Raw genomic sequence first — 18,634 nt, 5'->3', positions numbered from 1 at the left:
GATTAGCCAGGTTGGGTGGAGGGGTAAGGGGGAGCTTTAGAAGAGAAGGAACAGGACGGGAGAGCGAGCAGAGAGGGGGAGGGGGGAAAGGGGCAGAAGGAGGAGGAGGGAGGGAAGAGGGAAGGAGCGAGGAGGAAAGGGGAGAGGAGAGAAGGAGGTGGGGAGGAGAGGGAAAGAGGAAAGAAAGGACAGGGAGGAGGAGGAGGAGGAAAAGGAGGAGGAGGAGAGAGGTGGCGGGGGTGATGCGGGGCTCCTGGCTGCCAGGCGCAGGCTAGACAAGTGCCCTCCCTTAAAAACTGGGCGGGAAGCGGCCGCGGGGACCCGGCTAAGGGAAAAGAGAGGTGGCGCTGCCGAAGGGAACAAGGAGCGGAGCTGGGGGCGGACGGGAGAAAGAGCCGGTTGTTGGCAGCAGATGTGACCAAGCAGCGGGCTGGCCGCCGGGGACCGAGCCGAGGAACCAAGCGGACAGTGCCGCTTTCTAAAGGGGCACCTGGCGCTGCGCTCTCTTTCCTCCGCTGCGATCTTCTGCTCGCCCCCCGTCAGCCCCGCGGTCCCCTCCAGCTCCTTACCCCGTTCTTCCCCCGCCCTCCACTTCTCTGGGCTCCCACTCTGAGACTGGGGCTGCCTCCCTCCGCTGCTAGCCGCGCTACCTCCGGCTTTCCCCCGCAGCTCGCTAGCAAGCTTTCCCGAGCTTGGCCGTGCCCTTCTGGGGATGTGCCAGTAACCCAGGTGTCCCGGACCCCCGAGAACCCCAAGGATGGGACGCCGCCCGCACCTCTTGGTTGTCCAGGTAAGAAAATGGGCGGGCAAAGAGACCCCTTCACTTGCTCCAACCCCTCCCCCCAAGCCCCAGCGGTAGCGGGGGAGAAGGGGAGCTGTGTGCGTAGAGGAGCGGGGGCGCAGAATTGACCCCCTCCAGTCAGGGAGTCCGGGGCCAGGACTGGTTTAGGTGAGACTAAGGATGGAGAGACGGTTTTAATTGCCCCGGGGGAAGCCAAACTCTTCTGAAGGAACCCACGGTTTTCCGGAGAAATGGGTGGGGAGGATTCAGGTTGGGGCTGGGAGAACGCTTCCCGGAATCCGCAATGCCAAAGAATCCCTTCCTCAAGCTTCTGAGTGCCTGGGTGATTCCCAGATCGGAGGTTGAGTCCCCATTTCCTCCTCCTCTACTTGCCCCCGCACCCGCCTACCACTCTGTCTCGGTAGGGCTTCAGTAGTTCAGTGCTTTAGAGGTAAGGTCCTTGCCTGTTTTTTTCCTTAAACACCTTCCTTCGATTTCACCTCCTATTCTCTCCCCCCCCCCCCTTTAGGCCGCCCAGTGGCTCCTTTTCCCTTTGCAGAAATCTGCATGTCTATGGAGATAAATCTCTCCCGCTCCTCTGAGCCCTTTGATCAATAGAACAATATTCCCCAGAGGAGATGAGGTGTCAGATGCTCGGTCCTCTTCTCTGGCTAGGCTCCTGGTTGGGGCCGTGCAGGAGTCGCGTCCGAGAGTGGGATCCCATTTATTCCCCTGGAACTGAAAGCCAGAAGCTGTTCGGTCTTGCGTCTAGGGACTAACGAAGATATTTCAGCTCCCAGAATTTAAGAAAGTCACCGATAACCCACCAATTTTTGCCTGCAGAAGTTCAGTGACAGACACATCTCTCTCACTCATCCAAACCAGTCTTCAATGAGGGAAGATAGCATATTTTTACTGTATATACTATAAATGAGTGAATTCTGGACATCTTTTTTTCGTGGGACTTGTATTTTCCAATGCACACACAGATGAATCACTTAAACTGGTTTCTTGGGGGGGGGTTACGGGGAGCACTTTTTGTTTAGATTTATGTGCATGTGTGAAGGTTGAAGATTCTGGGTTTTTAAAGAGAAGTTAATGAGTGGTCACATGACGCCAAATAACCCATCTGAATTTTTTTTACTTTTCAAATTGTTAAACCTTTGTTTCCTCTTTTGTGTCTCTTACATATACTGAGGGGTAAATGAGTCAAATCATCTCCTTTGAAAACTTAACAGTTGAATCTAAGATGTCGGTAACAGAATGTTTAAAAAAATAATAGCGAGTTTAACTGAAATAAACCACACTCTCCCAATCCCTCACCCTTCAAGCTCTTGTAATACCGCTTTCTTTTAACTGAGACAGTGAGAAAAGTGCTGGATTTTGATCAGGAAGAAAAACTTGGGCTTCTACCTATTTGGTCTTTGACAAGCAATTAAAAAAACAGAAATTTATTTAGCATCTACTATAAGGTAGACAGACACTGAACTTGAGATAAAAAAAAGACAAAAGTCATATGTATTCCTAGCCTCAGGGACCTTGTGGAATGGGGGAGGGGAGTGAAGAGAGGGAGAGACAACATGCATATATACGTATATTTATATGTATTTGATATAAATATAGATCATATAGATTTGGGGGGGAGGCACTAGAAGCTGAAGGGAGTCAAAGAAAAAAACTTTAGTGTGACACGAGTTGGAGGTTTGAAAAGGAGTCAAAGGGGAGGACAGATTAAATTCTAGGCATGGAAGATAGAGTCACTGCAAAGGCACTAGAGACAAGGGAGAAAGCTGTAAGTAAAGAAAAGTAAAAAGGTCAATCTGCCTGCAGAGTGGAATTACTGAAGGATAGGGATATGTAATGAGTAATAAGGGGCCAGGCAGCAAAGGGCTTTAAGGGCCAGAATTTTTATCTGACCATAGAAATGGAAATAGTCAGTAGGGATTGGCTGAATTTTGAGGGTGGAAGTGACATGGAGACCTATGCAAAGGAAATCATTTTGGCATTAGTGGTGTAGGAGATGGATTGAACAGGGGATACTAGAGGCAGGAAGGCTAACAAGGAGGTTATTGTAATAATACAGGGAGGAGTGATGAAAGATTTAATTATTGTGTAAGTTGTGTAAGCAGAGAGAAGAGAACAGGTCACTGTCTCTCCCTAGGTTTTAGTTTCTTCATCTGTAAAATGAGGATATTGGACCAGATGACCACTAAGGGACCTTTCAACTCTAAATCTTATTAATGAAGTGGGGAAGTGGAGGGATAGGAGAGGCAATGTAGTAAAAAGAAAAAAAGAATAGGGGACTGGAGGAGTAACTCAGTAAGGAAATGAGAGGATTTCGTTTCTATTTTCAACTTTGTTTGCAACTATCCTAATATGAACTTTACACCCCACCTGTCCGCACTATTCCTCAGTTCATATGAATTAAAGGATCATAGGATTTAACCTGGAAGAGGTCTTAGAAATGAACTAGTCCAACCCCTCATTTCCCAGAAGTGGAAACTGAAACCCATGTCATAAATAGTGTTTGGCCCAGGATTTTAATCTATAGACAACAAGAGTAGGAAACCAGGAAAGCAAAGAAGAAAAGCAAAGGAAGTTTTACCAAAATCAAAGTCCCCACACCAATCGGTGATGGCTGCAGAAAGCACTTCTTGGACACATATTGTATGCTAGAGTTGGGGGCTTGGAGACAAGATTCTATATCTAACATTTTTCTTTTTGTCTTAGTTGAAAATAAAACCATATTACAAGGTTCATTTTTTTTCTTTACTTACATATGGGGGAGGGTTATTTCAGAAGAGAGAATACTATAAAGGAAACAGATAGTATCTCCTTTTCTCATTCAAATGAAATAATATTTGCAAACCACTTAGCTGTGTGCTTGCCTTGTGGAATACACTTAACTAGATTTAAGAGTGTGAAGGAAAGTGAATGTCAAAGAGACAATGTCCTTGCCTTCCAGGAGTTTATAATCTACTTGGAACACTGAAAATCAGAGCTGGAAACAATTAATTATAGTTACCAAAGCAGGTTATAAAGGCAAGATAATGAAGTATAAGCTAGGAGCAAGGGAATAGCTGGTAAAAGTTTGGGTTGAGCTAATTAGGAAAGGCTACCTGGAAGAGGTGAATTAGGGATAAACTAGAACTAGAAGAAAGAAGTGGGTACTTCGTAGGAGAATAACCAAATAATGTCAGTAACAGACTGTTGGAATATGGGAAATATAGGAAACAGTCTCTTGACTAAAGAGTCTGGAGGCAATGCCAGGAAAGAACAGGAACCACAGACTAGAGCTAAAAAAGACTTTGAGATCTTCTGGTCCTACCCCTTCATTTTCAATTTACCCAAAGGAGGAAGTGACAATCAAGGTTATACTGAAAGTAAATATCAGATATCATATGAGCACTACTTTCTGATTCCCCTGTCCAGCACATCTTCCATTACATGAGAGTTTCTGGTCTCAGGACTAAATTTAAAATTTATTGAGGGAACCCCCCCAAAAAAGCTTCTGTTTCCCTGATTTATATCTATTGACATTTACTGTACTAGACATTAAACTGTCTTAGTATTATTATGAAATTGCTTTTGACTTATGGGACCCTCCCCCCCAAAAAAAGGATTTCAGGGACCACACTTTGAGATTCATTTTACTCTCCCTTTATGAAGGAGAAATAGGTTGGAAGTGAAAACATATAATCTCAGAAAAAAACCTTGAATTCTAAGCAGTATAAATCTATCCTTTATCCCTGTTGTGTAACCATGGACAAGTTATTTACCCTCTTAAAGCTTTGGGTTTCTTCTTTGGAAAATGTAAAGAGCCACTATAAAGAGCATGGGTAAGGGGAGAGACCAGGTTAGTCCAGGTAAGAAATGCAAGACTCTGACTTGGAGACCATGAGTGACAAATGGACTCTAAGGGAAGAGCCATTTCTCTCACACAGTAATATTTGACTCTTCTGTGGGCAGTTAAGAACCAGAAGAAATCATTTCAGCTGAAGAGAAAAGGGAGCCGAGGGTCAAAGTACAATTTATCTCTGAGACTAGAGTTACCTCTTGTTCCATCCCCACCCTGCACACTCTTGTATCTACAATTCCATTTGTGGCCAATTTGAGGCCAATGTGGCCTGATCATTTCCTGACTCCCAAGCCCCATCCAGCTTTAGAGGAGAAAAGGCCCCTGACTTTCTACTAAAGTAGGAGATAATGAAGCAGAAAGTTTGTGGTAGTCTTAATCTAAACAAAACAGATGCTCTTCTTCATCTCTACTACCAACATAAACCCAACCTTCATACAAGAATTGTAGGATGAATATCCCTCTGTATTGCCTCTCCTCATCCTCTCAAATGGCTTTTCATTTTTTCATTTTTTTCATATCACAGCTATTTATTTTTCTCCTTCCCTTCCCCAAATAGAATGTATGCCCCTTGAAGTTAGGGATTCTTTCATTTTTGTCTGATTTCCTGGCCTGGCACTTAATAAGTGCCTTTTAAATGAATTTCCCAAGAGGAAAGGATACCATAAAGAAATAACCCACGTAACTCTTTTCTCATTCAAATGAGATATTTATTTACTTGCCTTTTCAATGGGGGTACAGGTGGGAAGAGAGAGAAGAAAGGAGAAAATTTACAACTCAAAGTTTTAAAAAAAAATGAAGGTTAAAAATTGTTTTTACAGGTAATAGGGAAAAATAAAATATAAAATAAATAACAAATGAGATAATATTTGCAAGGCACTTAGCACAGTGCCTAGCATAAAGTAGGTACTTAATAAATGCTTGCTCCTTTCCCCTTTTTCTATCCCATTTACAAGAATTTTGTTTTAATGTAGGCAAGACAACACTGACTACTTGAAAGAATCTTGAAACTAGAGTTTTGGTTCTTAATCTCTCTGTGCCTTAGCTTCCTCTTATGTAAAATGAGGGGTCCTTGGACTTGGGTGGGAAAACTATTTTGAAATCTCTATTTTAATATAATTGATGTTATTCTGAGAAGGGGTCCATAGGCTACACCAGAATACCAAAGGGGTGTACTATGTGCGCGCGCGCGCACACACACACACACACACACACACACACACACACACATACACACACACGTGAAAGTCCAGACTAAATGTCTGGTCTCTTTGGGCTCTGGCCTCTGTGATTCTTTGGCTGACTCATCCAGGTAGCTGAATACTCTATGCAGTAATCCCAGCACTGATAGTGCTATTCATATGGTTTGAAAATGAGATCTCACAAACAGACTTGACCCAAATGAGAAATTTATATTCCAAACCATTCTTGGCAACGGACTAGTGGATTCTGAAAACCAGCCGGAATCCCATCATGATCAAAGCATCACCGATTCAGAAGAGGCTGATTCCAAATATGGAACGATTATGACAGAGGCTAGGCTGTGACATCCCTTTACTCCTGGAGGAAACACACTTTGAAGTAAAATTCGTTTTAGCTGACTTCATATATGAAAACCGGAAGAGATCTTGGAGATCATCCAGACCAACCTTCTCATTTTGCAAATGAGGAAACTGTAATCCAGGGGAGTTAAATGACTGGCTCCCAGAGGTCATATATATCTAGTTAGTAAGTGCTTGAGGCAGGATTTGAACTCAGGTCTTCTTGACTGCAAGCCCAGAAGTGTTTTCACAGGAACACCTAAATGAATTGCATTTTTATTCAAATGATGAATAATTCTTATCTATTCATTCATGACCTCATACGGGGTCTTGTGACTAAATGTGGGGGTTACAAAATTATGACTTATTATCAGTAAATTTTTAGTATATTTACCTATTTTATATACCTATATACCCAGGGTCGTGTAAAAATTTCTCAGGCAAAAAAAGAAGTCATGAGTGGGAAAAGTTTAAGAAGTCCTGAATTTGAGTATTTCCTTCTCAAATTATCTAAAATTGATATTCTAGCTCCCTTTCTTCTCTGACCTTACCTTAAAATAATAAAATGACTTTTGAGTCACTCAGAATTTTTATTTCACTTTAGGTCAGGTAATCCTCTCCTACAATGAGGATAAATTAACAAGGCTTTGCTCTATAAAAAAAAAAACAAACCAAAAACACAATTTAAGGAAGGCCATCAAAGTAAACAATGAAGCATAACCTGAACTAGGTTTTACCTGATCTAAAGTTAGCTTAACACTCTTTGAAATCCTCTTTGGGATAAAGAAAATTTTAAAAAGCCATTGTGGTCCAATGTGAAGAGTTTTGTTTTATTTTATTTTAAGAAAGCAATTTGTTTATGTTTGAGATACAGCATAAAGAACTTCTAATTAAAAGACATCTTGGACACTTAATACTTCTGTGATCTTTAGCAAATTCTTTCCTTTCTCTGGGCCTCAGTTTTCTCATCTGTAATTGAATTAGATCAATATTTTCCCAACCTTTTTTTGATTGTTTACCCCATCATTAAAATTTTTATCATGCACCTCCAATGTATTTCTAAATTATGTAATTCACTACTATACTAACCTATACATTATAAAACATAAAAGCAGATATTTGAAAGATGAGAGCAAGATGAAATAATATTTTAAACATAATTGTTTGTTTTGTTTGTAAAACAAACTCTTGATAAAATATGATTACTACTAATCATATTTCAAAATAAATTTAAAGTATTTTAATATGAACAAAAAGGTTTACAATTCATAATCACGTCTTAGTGAGAGCAATGTGATTGAATGGGCTTCACTATTTTTGAACAGTCTTGGTTTAACTCTATAGTAGAGCAATGTGTCTTTACCATATGCTGAAATGGAATGAATGAAGGAGGACATTATTGTCAACCCCTCCACAATGTGGAGCTGCTGCTCTCCCCTCAGGATAACTCAAGCACAGTGATGCATGACCATCTGATGTGCAGACCAAAGTGTCAATCCATATCTTAAATATTCACCAAGTTTAATTTCTTATGAATTTAATTTTTTTCCACCAGATTTATAACTTTTCTTCAAATGCATATAGGTGCCAGTTACATTTTGTTCTTGTCACAATCCTGTCTTGCTGTAAGCAAACACTAGGAGTTGGATGCTTTTATAGGCAAGTGGAGGGAAGCACAGGGCATGTGGGACAGCATTTCATTTGCTTAAAGAAGTCAAGTTATTAAAAATCTAAGCCAAAAAAAACCCAAATGATTGGAATGATTTTTTATTTTTATTTATTTATTATTATTATTCATAATATCCATCATTGACTGAAATGTTATGGTATACAAGTTTCAATGCTCATACTGGTCACTGATATAAGCACTGGGGTGTGCTTATAAATACCTATTCTTGGAGTATTGCCTTGTTCTATGTGACTACCCCTTTATCCTATCCATGTGTTCCAAGGCAATCACAGTTCACAATTTAATGTTATATGTATAATCATGTAAAACATATTTCCATATTAGTCATATAAAAAAGAAATAAATCAAAATAAAAAGCTATGAACAATTTTTAAAATGAAAAACAGTGTGCTTTCATCTACATTCAGAATCCATCAATTCTTCCACAGTTCACAGGCATTTTCTTACCCTTTAGGAAACCAGATTATCCAGCCATTCTTCTTTTCTTTCTTCCTTCCTTCTTCCCTCCTTTCTCTTTTTTCTTTCTTCCTTTCTTTTCTTCTTTTCTTCCTAGTTCAGACTCTCATCATCTCTCTCCTACAATAGTCCAACAGCTTCCTACTGAGCTCTCTTCCTCAAATTTCTCTCCATTCCAATCAAATCTCCACACAACTGCCAAAGTCATTTTCTTATAACATGTTGGATTACATGTCTTCTACTCCACTCAATAAATTCTAGTGACTTTCTATTACCTTTAGAATAAAAAATACTGGTATTTAAAGCTTTCTACAAATTGTCCCCTTTCTATATAGCTGCACTTTTAACATATTATTCTTCTCCACACAATCTATGGTCTAGCTATACTGTACTATTTGTAATTTCTAACACATGATGCTCTATCTCCCATTTCTTTTCTTTCCTGCTCCCCATGCCTCTAATATCTAATTTCTCACTTCTATCTTTCAGAATCATTGACACTTTTCTTTGTTTCTTCTTTTAAATGGTATTTTTCCAATTGCATGTAAAGACAATTTTTACATTCATTTTTAGTAAAATTTTGAATCCCAAATTTTCTCCTTTCTTTCTTTCCTCCCCTCCACCCACCCTAAAACAGTAAACAATTTAATGTTTTATAAGTACAATCATATAAAACATATTTCCATATTAGTCATATAAAAAGAAATAAAGCAAAAGAAAAAACTATGAAAAAATTTTAAAAATGAAAAACAGTATGCTTTGATCTACATTCAGAATCCATTAATTCTTCCTCTGGGTGTGGGTGGCATTTTCTATCATGCGTTCTTTGGAATTGTCCTGGATTACTAAAATAGCTAAATCATTCAGCTGATTATCATACAATGTTGTTTTTCCATGTAAAATGTTCTCCTGGTTCTGCTCACTTCACTTTGTATCAATTTGTGTAAATCTTTTCCGGTTTTTCTAACATCAGCCCTCTCATTATTTCTTAATGCACAGTGCTATTCCATTTTAATCACATACCACATGTGGTCCACTATTCCACAACTTTCTGTGTAAGCATTTAATAAAAGTTAATTGGCTGACTGGTAGAAAAATGGAAGATTTCAGGAATGAGCTCCTCTCAGCACTGGGACCTCCAGAGAATGCCAGGCTCCTCCATATAATCCTAAGGGCTCATTAAGGCTTTTTGATGGACAGTTTTTAATAGAAGTGGTATCATTCAACCATCTCACCCCAAACTTACAATTCTCTTTTGGGGATGTGAGGAAAAGAATAAAAAGGATGTTTGGAAATTTTCTATTTCCATTAAGGCCTTTGATTGGGGATTTGGGGTTTGTCTGTGAAGCCATTCATCTTTTCCCTTGTTTTTTCCCAGCTTCATTCAGCAGCTTGCCACTTGTCAAAGAGGTGTGAACAGCTTCCTGGGGAAAGCAAGAGCCAAGGGCTGGGCCAGCTGGCTTTCTGGGGTGCTGGGAAAAACATGGAAGCCTCCCAGGTAGCTTCTCCATTTCTAGTTGGTGATAATGGAGCATTTTAGCAAAGCAAGGGAGAGGAGAAAGGGAGAAAATTGTCTTTGAATGTCATGGGATTCTTAGAGTTCTAAGAGACTTTAGAGATCATTCAAAGGATGATAATATTGAAATCTGAAAAATATTTCAGAGATCATTCTGTTACAGGATAATAATAGATTTAGAGCTGGGAAGGATCTCCAGGACATCTGGCTCCAGTCTCTCATTTAAATTTTTTTTCTTTTTTTTATTGTGAAAAATTGCAAAAAAAAATTGCATATTTCCATATACAAAGCAGGATAGAAAAAGAGAATTAAATATGAAACTGTGTACTTCTATTATATATAATTTTTGGAGTTTAGAAAAAACAGTATCAACAGTGCTCTTTTTCTGAATGAATTTATGGTATTATCTTGTTCAAGGGACCATAACAATTTCTAAAATTAAATTATATTAGAGATTTTTGCAGCATTATAATTGTTTAACTATAGCTTTTAAACCTTCTTTAGCATTCTTCTGTGTGATTTCATGGGGGAGGACATCTAAGTGGTACAATGAAGTCAGTGCTGGGTCCTGAGTCAGAAAGACTCATCCTTCTGAGTTCAAATCTAGCCTCAGACATTTACTAGCTACGTTACTCTGGGCAAGTCACTTGACCCTATTTGCTTCCATTTCTTCATATGTAAAATAATCTGGAGAAGGAAATGGCAAATGACTGTAGTATTTTTGCCAAGAAAATTCCAAATGGGGCCACAAAGAATCTGAAAGGAATAAATGTTGTATTTTTTTCAATATTTCATTGATTTTTTCCCTTTTCTTTCCTTTTTTTTTTTTAAATATCACCACCACTTCCTACAATTGTCCCAAAAACTCTTCACTCTTCTCTTTGTAACACATAAATAGTCAAGTAAAATAAATTTCCACCTTTGTAGTATCTGAAAATGTACATCACAAATTTACTCCAGGTCACAGAAATAGTAAGCATCAGAAACAGGATTTGAACCCAGATCTACTATTTCCAGAGATAATGTTCTTTCTATTTAACTATAGTGAACATTAGCACTAGCCTATAAGATGCCAATTTAGGATCTTTGTCCCCCCTACACACAACCCAGAGTTATCTGAGGTTATGGTTTGTGGTTCGTGACCAGGATTCAAAGACAATTAATTATAGTTATCTACAAAGATGAACAATAGGTCTCTACCCTCAAGGAAGCTTATAGTTTAATAGTGAGAACATAAATAACCATGATGCAACTAATAAATCAATAGTCATTTATAAAATGCTTCCAATGCTCTAGATATTGCGTGAAGCTCTGGGACAAAAAAAAATGGCAAAAAAGAAATAGTTTCTACTGTCAAGGAATTTACATTCCATGGGGAGGAACAACCTATACAATTTTGAATATACAAATGATAAATAGGTCTATCACAGAGTAAAACTACCCTGGCTCCACCACACTTGTCCCTTAGGAACCACTATCTGAGACTGGAAGAACTATGGGAATGACCTAGGATGGGATTCATGTAACAAAAGGAGATGATATGGGAGAATGGGAGAGGGAAGGTGGGAGGGAGAAGAAGAGAGTTCCATTCACCTTAGAGTGGCAGCCGTATCAACATCTCCTGAATCTTCTCCACTAATACTGGGGGAAGGGAAGGAGCTCTTCTACCCTGAATTCCTTTCTTAGCATCTCTTGTAGCTCTGTCTCAGCTGCCAGTGATCCCCCAAAGGGTAGGAGCATCCCAAGGCTGCAGCTGCATTATATTACAAGCAGTTAGCCAGCTGTTTGGCTTCCCCAGTATCCAGCAGCAGCAGAGAAGAGGAGTAGCACAAGATCTGGTTTTTATATCCTGGCCACATGCTAGGGAATGAGTCAATCATGCAGAATAGGTAATAGCATCTTCTAGTTGGTGACTCCTTTAAAAAGCTAAAGATAGGATAGCTCCTTTCCTTCCCCCTCTCTCTTTCTCTCTCTCTCAATTTCTCTTCTCTTTCTTTTCTCTCTCCATTTTTTTACTATTCTCTTCTCATTCTCTATCTTACCTCTCAAATTTTCTCTCAATTTCTCTGATCTTATTCTCTCTTTCTTTCTCTCTTCTTCTTTCATTCGTTGTCTTTCCCTTCCCTCAATCTTTCTTTCAATCTCTCTTCTCTCTCCTCTCTCTGACTCTCTTCACTTTCTCAGTTTCACTTCTCCTCTCTTCTCTCATCTCTGTCTGTGTGTGTCTCTCTCTCTATCTTTGTCTCTGTCTCTTTCTCTCCCTCCCCCCATTCCACCTGTTACTCAAACAAATTTATAGTTTTCAGGCCACGTTGCTAGTCTGAATGGAGGATAGATAAGATAGATTGAAAGTCATGAGGAAGAGGAGTACAGAATGAATCCTGATCCCAGTCCTGGGGATACAAAGATCTAGGAATGAGGATGAAGCTGATCCTAGGGATTTAGTGCCATCCTACAATTAGAAGAGGAAGGCTTGGAGGAAGTCAAATCTCCATGAATATTTTTTTCAACATTGACTGGTATTTTGGAATCTGACTAGGATTGTAAAATACTTAGCTTGTGGAGCTTGGGAACTAGAACTGTCTCTCCCTCTTTCTCTCAAAAGGATGAAAATGACCACATTTCTATAGAATTTTAATCAGGAAAATGATACAATGAATTAGATTGCTGGGCTTAGAGTAAGGAAGATCAGATTCTACCTTATACACGTCCTAAAGGTATGATCCTGGCAAATTATTTAATCTTTCTGTCTGTTTCCTCATCTATAAAATGGGGATGAAAATACCTTCTTCCCTGTAATGTTGTGAGCATTAAATAAAATAATGTATGTTGAAATGACGTAAGTTTCCAACCTTAAAGTACTTTATAGATAGTAGATAGTCACTGGACTTGGGGTTTTTTTTTTGTATAGAGAACCCTGAAGAAGGTAAATTTCTGCTCCCAATGCTGATCAGCATTTTCTACATAACTTAGAAAATTTCAGAGAGCAATGAGAGATTAAATAATCCAGAATCACACAGGTAAGATGTACCCGGAGCCAGGTCCTCATGGCTCAGAGGCCAGCTGCAATCAACTACGTTAAGCTATCTCTCTATGATTATTTAAGGGTTACAAAGTACTTTCTTCATAACAGGCTGATGAAGAAGAAAAATATACAATTATTATTATACCCATTTTACAAAAGTGAAGACTAAGGTTCAGAGAGACTTGCTTCCAGTTTCTTAATTTCAAGTCCAACATTGTCCCATTATACTACATAGCCTCTCTCTTGAATCCAACTCAGATGGGTTCAAGGAACCACCACCCTAGGAACTTTAATAATTTCTAAAGGCTCTCAGATTGGCAAAAGTCCCTCACTTTTGTCAAATCCCCTTTATTTAGGTTTATATACTACAAGAAAACACAGTCCCCTTTCAAAGTTGCAATCAGGTGCTAGCATTCCCTTAGATGCCAATGTTGTGTGCTGAGCCCTGTACACACATTGTGGTGATGAGGGTTACAAAAGAAAGAGAAGATATGAATTCTACTCTTGAGTCAGAATGGGACCAAAGAAATCCTGGAAGAGGAGGTGAAGTCCCAATAAGGGGCTCCATGAAAGCAAAAGAAAAAAAGGGATGGTTCCCCTATCCCTGTATTTTGTTGGTCTAGTTGTGCCTCGATTATGATGAGGACATATTTGAACCAAAAACTCACTACAGTTATTCCTTCCAATTGCCATGGTTAGGGGCAATAATTTGGAAAATTTGAGTAAAATTTTTTCACCCTTCCTTCATAGCGGATAAAAAGTTTGAATTTTTTTTCTTTTAAGGAGTATTTATAGTACCTTATTTTAAAATTTGGGTTAATTATTTGGTCATGGATTATATGTAGGTCACTGTTAAGTAAAAATATTGTATGAAAAATATTTTTTCTGTGTTTTCTGCTGGTCCTTGCAAGTCACTTATGGCTTTTGCAAAATCCTCCCAAAAATTCCCATTTAATTTTTTATGCTGATAATTTATCCCAGATAATTGTTCCTTATCAGATCAATTAAGGATGTGTTCCTGGTTTCGCTTAGTATACTAGGTAGCTAAATCCCTTCTGGATAAAGATTTCCTCAATAGCTCAGCCTAGAACTCATGCTCTTATTCACAAGCAGTCAATGCCCTCCAAATGCTGCCAGAACTGAGAGAATGAAGGAAAGAGGTTGGATTACTAAATATGAGTGAGCATCTCAACAGATGCTAGGACTATATTTTGTTGAGTCACTTTTCAGACACTCTGTGACTTTATTTGGAATATTCTTGGCAAAGATACTGGAGTAGTTTGCCATTTCCCCCCTCCAGCTTATGTTATAGATGAGGAAATTCAGCCCAAGAGAGTTAAATGACTTGCCCAGGATCACATAGCTAGGAAGTGTCTGAGAACAGATTTGAATTCAAAAAATCTGATCTTTCTGATTCCAAGCTCAGTGCTCTATCTACGTCCAGCTCTATCTGTTCCCAGACTACATAGTTCAAGGTATTCATTAGCAAGAGAGAAAAGGAATTCTCTGTCAGGTTATCATTCTTCTGATTGAATCACCAGAACATCTTTACAATAATATCAAGCTATAAATATTAGTCTGAAAAAAGGCAAAGAAAGCACATACCCTGAATCTATATCCTGATACAGTCATGGGTGACTTGTTTAGTCAATAAGTATTGATTGAGCCAAATGGGCTAAACCTTATAGTTGTTATTCAGTCATTTTAGTCATATCATATTCTTTGTGACCCTGTGTGGGTTTTTCTTGGTAAAGATAATGAACAGTCTGCCATTTCCTTGTCCATGGTCTTATAGAGAGATGAATAAGAAAAAGACCCAGGCTTTTTCTGTATAGTTGCCTGTATAGTTGCCTGTGAAAACTTACAGAAATTGGGGCCAAGAAATGAATGCACATAAAACGATGCAGAACTAATTGTTGAGTTAAAAGGACCATAGACCAGATTGATTTCAAGGAATCCATGAATAGTTTTTTAAAATATATCTTTATTTCAACTAACCTCTATTATTTAACATTTCCATTAATTATTAATTTTTTAAAAATATATTCTCAGAAGGGGTCCATAAAACTCCTAAGACTGTAAGAGAGGTCTGTGATGAAAAGAAAGTTTAGAATTCTTGCTACAGAATAGGGAAATTCAAGGTCTTCTTGGTACCTAGCCCTTCGTCTATAGGTTTAAATAATGCCATTTAGCCAGCATACTCCATACCTAGAGTTCTTCTTTGGGGATAGAGTCAGGTGAAAAGATTGTCCAAAAATGTCTGGGCAAGGTATTTGATTAGGGATTTGAGTCACACACACACACACACACACACACACACACACACACACACACACACACACACACACAAGATTAAGATCCTATGATCTTTGCACAGGAGGGTCAAAAACACTATGTAATTTGAACCCAGGACCTCTTATTCCAGGTCCAGTGCATTTCTTTTGTGACGAAATCAATTCAATTAAATCTTGAGTTTGCCTCTCTGAGGAGAACTTGCAAGCTTTCCTTCTACTTAACACCAACTTGTCATTGTTCCAAGTTCCAACCTCTGAAACCAAGAAGAACTGACCACATTTCTCTTACACTTAAGGGAAAAACAAGGAAATGACCAGCTGGGGATGGGCTTTGTCTTAGAGATGGTGTGGTGAATTGGGTGCTGCTGAGAGCGATGGAGAAAGGCAGAAAGAATCAGAGAAGGAAATGTAGGCAGGTATTCAGAATGATCTGAAGGCAAGGTGTTGTTTGAGAAGGGAAGGAGAGCAGCCAGGTTAAAGTAGAATGACCAAGGTGGGAAAGAATGTCAGATAATGTTTGTGGGCATTAGTGAGGGAGGTTGTTTGATGAAAGGTTTCTAATTCTGGGATAAGAAAGATAAATTTGATTCAATGGTTGGTGGTTGTTTTTGAAAAGGACCAAACGACATCACCACATTAGAATTACAGTGTGTCCGACTGTGGCTGATTAGACCAATACAAACTTGGAATGCTCTGCCACAGGTTGGATACAAATTGTCCCTATGAACATTTGGGGTGGATTGTCTAGCTGTGTATCTCATGTTTCTTTTGAGCTAATTCAATTCTGCTTTGCCCATAGAGCACATTCTCTGACAAGGGCACACCATGCTGGGCAGGCCTGTGCCAGTGCCTCCCATGTCCTACAATCCTTTCCAAAGTTCTTAAGAGAGACTTGAGAGTGTCCTTATATCACTTTTTCTGACCACTGTTAAAATGTTTGCCATGTATGAGTTCTCCATAAATACAAGTGAACCTCCTATCACTTCCTGGTCACATTTTGCCACAAGATTAACTTCCCAAATATTACTTTTATCATAACACTATCCTGCTAAAAGTCTTCTCCATTGATAAGACAAAGGATTCAACCAATTAAGAAGGTCTTGTTAAACATCTACTATATCCAAAGACAAACACTATACTATAAGACTATAAAAAGACTTCATAAGACTTGTAGAGGTCATAATAAACAGAAAGGAAGAACTATTGTTTTCTATCATAAATTAGAGAGGGTTACCACTTTCAAGAAAGTGCTTAAATCACCATTGTGTCCTTGGGGAAGTGAGAGGGGCTTGAGCTAAATGGCTTTCAAAGGTTTTTCCATCAACCAGTTCAGAATCTATCATCCAAGCTTGAGAAAAAAAAGCTATAGGAAGAAGCCAACATAAGAAGAGGGCAGAAAGAAGTGTGGGAGGAGAGACTCTGCTAGATACCATTTCCCCGACCATCAGCACCTCATCCAGCTGGGGTCAGAGGACGAAGATTTTCATAGGGGGCTATGAAAAAACTGCTTACAAAAGGCAAAATACAGAAACTAGTAGCAGCTGAGCTCTTAGTAATGTTTTAATAGCTGTTTTCTTGGAAGCTGTTCTGATTAGAAACTACGCATTGTTTTTACTGAGAACTCAATGGTACATTGGAAGAAAACTGAAAAACTATCTGGCTTTATGTTCCCCAGTGCCATCCAAAGTCTGAAAGATGATATATCTCTTAGAAGTACCTGTATTGACATCTATTGCCCTCTTTCATTAGAGAGAAAAGAATACAGAGAGGAAGATAGGTTTTGTATCTGCTTTGCTTGGGAGTGGAAGTGGGGGAAGTTCAGAACTGACTAGACAAAGTAGAATCATCTGCTATCTAAAGAGCTTCCTGAGGAAAGATTATATATTGCTTGAGAGAAATAACCTTGTTAGAATCCCAAAGCAGATCTGAGGATCTTGTCAGTTCTCTGGCTTAAGGATACTACTTGCCATTGAGAATAACACTTTCTCAGCACCCTGCTAAGGGTGGCTGTGTGCTAAGAGAAAGCTTGTCACTGTTTCAGTAACCAGAGAATAGCAAAAAAAGTGGCTTTGTTCATCAAGAAAGCCAAGAGGATCAGAAGAGGAACAGGTGGCAAAGAAGCAGTTATGCCCCCTAAGTAACTTCAGTTACATATTGTGTTAAAGAAACCCAGGACATTAAGACCTACTATTCACAATCATGAATTGCCTTACATACATGAGTTCCCTAAGCATCATATGTTGCTTTGCTAGTTTTCTGTAAATGTATGCCCACTCTCTTTCATGATGCTATGTATTGGTGGAAAATATTTATGGGTGGACTATTGTATTTTGAATATTTCTGTTCTTTTCTTCTATTGGGTAAATGCTATCATTAAGTAAAAATTATTTATGCAAAAGAATTAATGGAGTTTTTAAAAAGGAGAATTAATGGAGTTATGGAGACTACGGTGGTGTAATTGGGAAGCATGCTAGTGGGGTCTCAAGAGCTACAGGTGAGATGAATTAGGATTCTCTCCACACTGAGATTACCACGAAGACCCTAAAAGAAATCCTGAATGCTAGAAATGTAATTTATCCTTCCTTTGGGAACCCCATGTCAACATGAGAGCTAACCCAGAAACCTAAAATATACATTGAGGCTATATCAGTATATAAGTGATTTTGAGATCAGAACTAGCTTCCTACAGAAGGCAGCACTTGAATTAAGTCTCAAAAGAAACTAAATACTTTGAGAGATGAAGGTGAGGAAGATGTATTTCAAGCATGGAGGTAGGGGGGATAGTCACTACAAAGGCATGAAAGTAGGCAACAGAGTGAAATGTTTGAGGCAAGTAAAAAGGTTACTGTGGCTGAAAAATAGCAGATGGTGCTACTTTGTATCTGGAGGAGAATACTATGCAATTGGGCTGAAAAGATGGGTTGGGAGCTAGGCTTTACAGGCAAAGCTACAAAAAAGAGCTTATATTTTATTCTAAAGGCAATAGGCAGTAAAGACTTTGTGGAGAATGACACACTCAGACTGTATCTAGAAAAATCTGTTTGGCAGCCATACAAAAGATGGTTTAGAATGGGGAGAGACTTGAGGTAGAAAGACTAATTAGGAGAGTGATCAAATAGTCTGAGCAAGAAAAAATGAGATCTTAAAAGTGGTCATGACTGCCTGAGCAGAGAGAAAGGGACAAAGGCAAAAGATATTGTGGAAGTAGAAATCGTATAGTTTGACAAATAATGGCTTTGTCACGTAAGTGAATCAAATTGATGGCTTGTTTTGACTTTTTTGGATCCTGATTCAAGCATCTGCTGTATTAGCTGTGCTTTTGGCGAAAGCTTTGTATCATCTGTAAGTTCAGTGAGTCTGCTATGACTATCCAATTCATTAATAAAAATGTTAAATAGCCAAGGCCAACCCCAGATCTCTGGGGCACTCCACTAGAGACTTCCTGCCAAGCTACTATTGAATTGTTAATGATTAA

The 18,634-nt window shown here is 39.0% G+C and overlaps 1 protein-coding gene across 2 annotated transcripts in view; it reads left to right on the top strand.

Moving 5' to 3' along the window:
- The first annotated feature begins 253 nt into the window (after window positions 1-253).
- The window catches only part of CRHR1 (corticotropin releasing hormone receptor 1), a 99,475-nt gene continuing 81,094 nt past the window's right edge, over window positions 254-18,634 (top strand). For both annotated transcript variants that reach the window (XM_074260996.1, XM_074260995.1), the window contains exon 1: window positions 254-790. In XM_074260996.1, coding sequence (XP_074117097.1) covers window positions 758-790 — 33 coding nt within the window. In that variant the 5' untranslated portion in view covers window positions 254-757. The remainder of the gene's footprint in view (window positions 791-18,634) is intronic.

The sequence above is a fragment of the Sminthopsis crassicaudata genome, chromosome 4, assembly GCF_048593235.1.
Source record: "Sminthopsis crassicaudata isolate SCR6 chromosome 4, ASM4859323v1, whole genome shotgun sequence".
In the NCBI taxonomy this organism is placed as follows: Eukaryota; Metazoa; Chordata; class Mammalia; order Dasyuromorphia; family Dasyuridae; genus Sminthopsis; species Sminthopsis crassicaudata.
The sequence above is the reverse complement of the archived record's forward strand: the minus strand, read 5'-3'. Positions and strand labels throughout refer to the sequence as shown.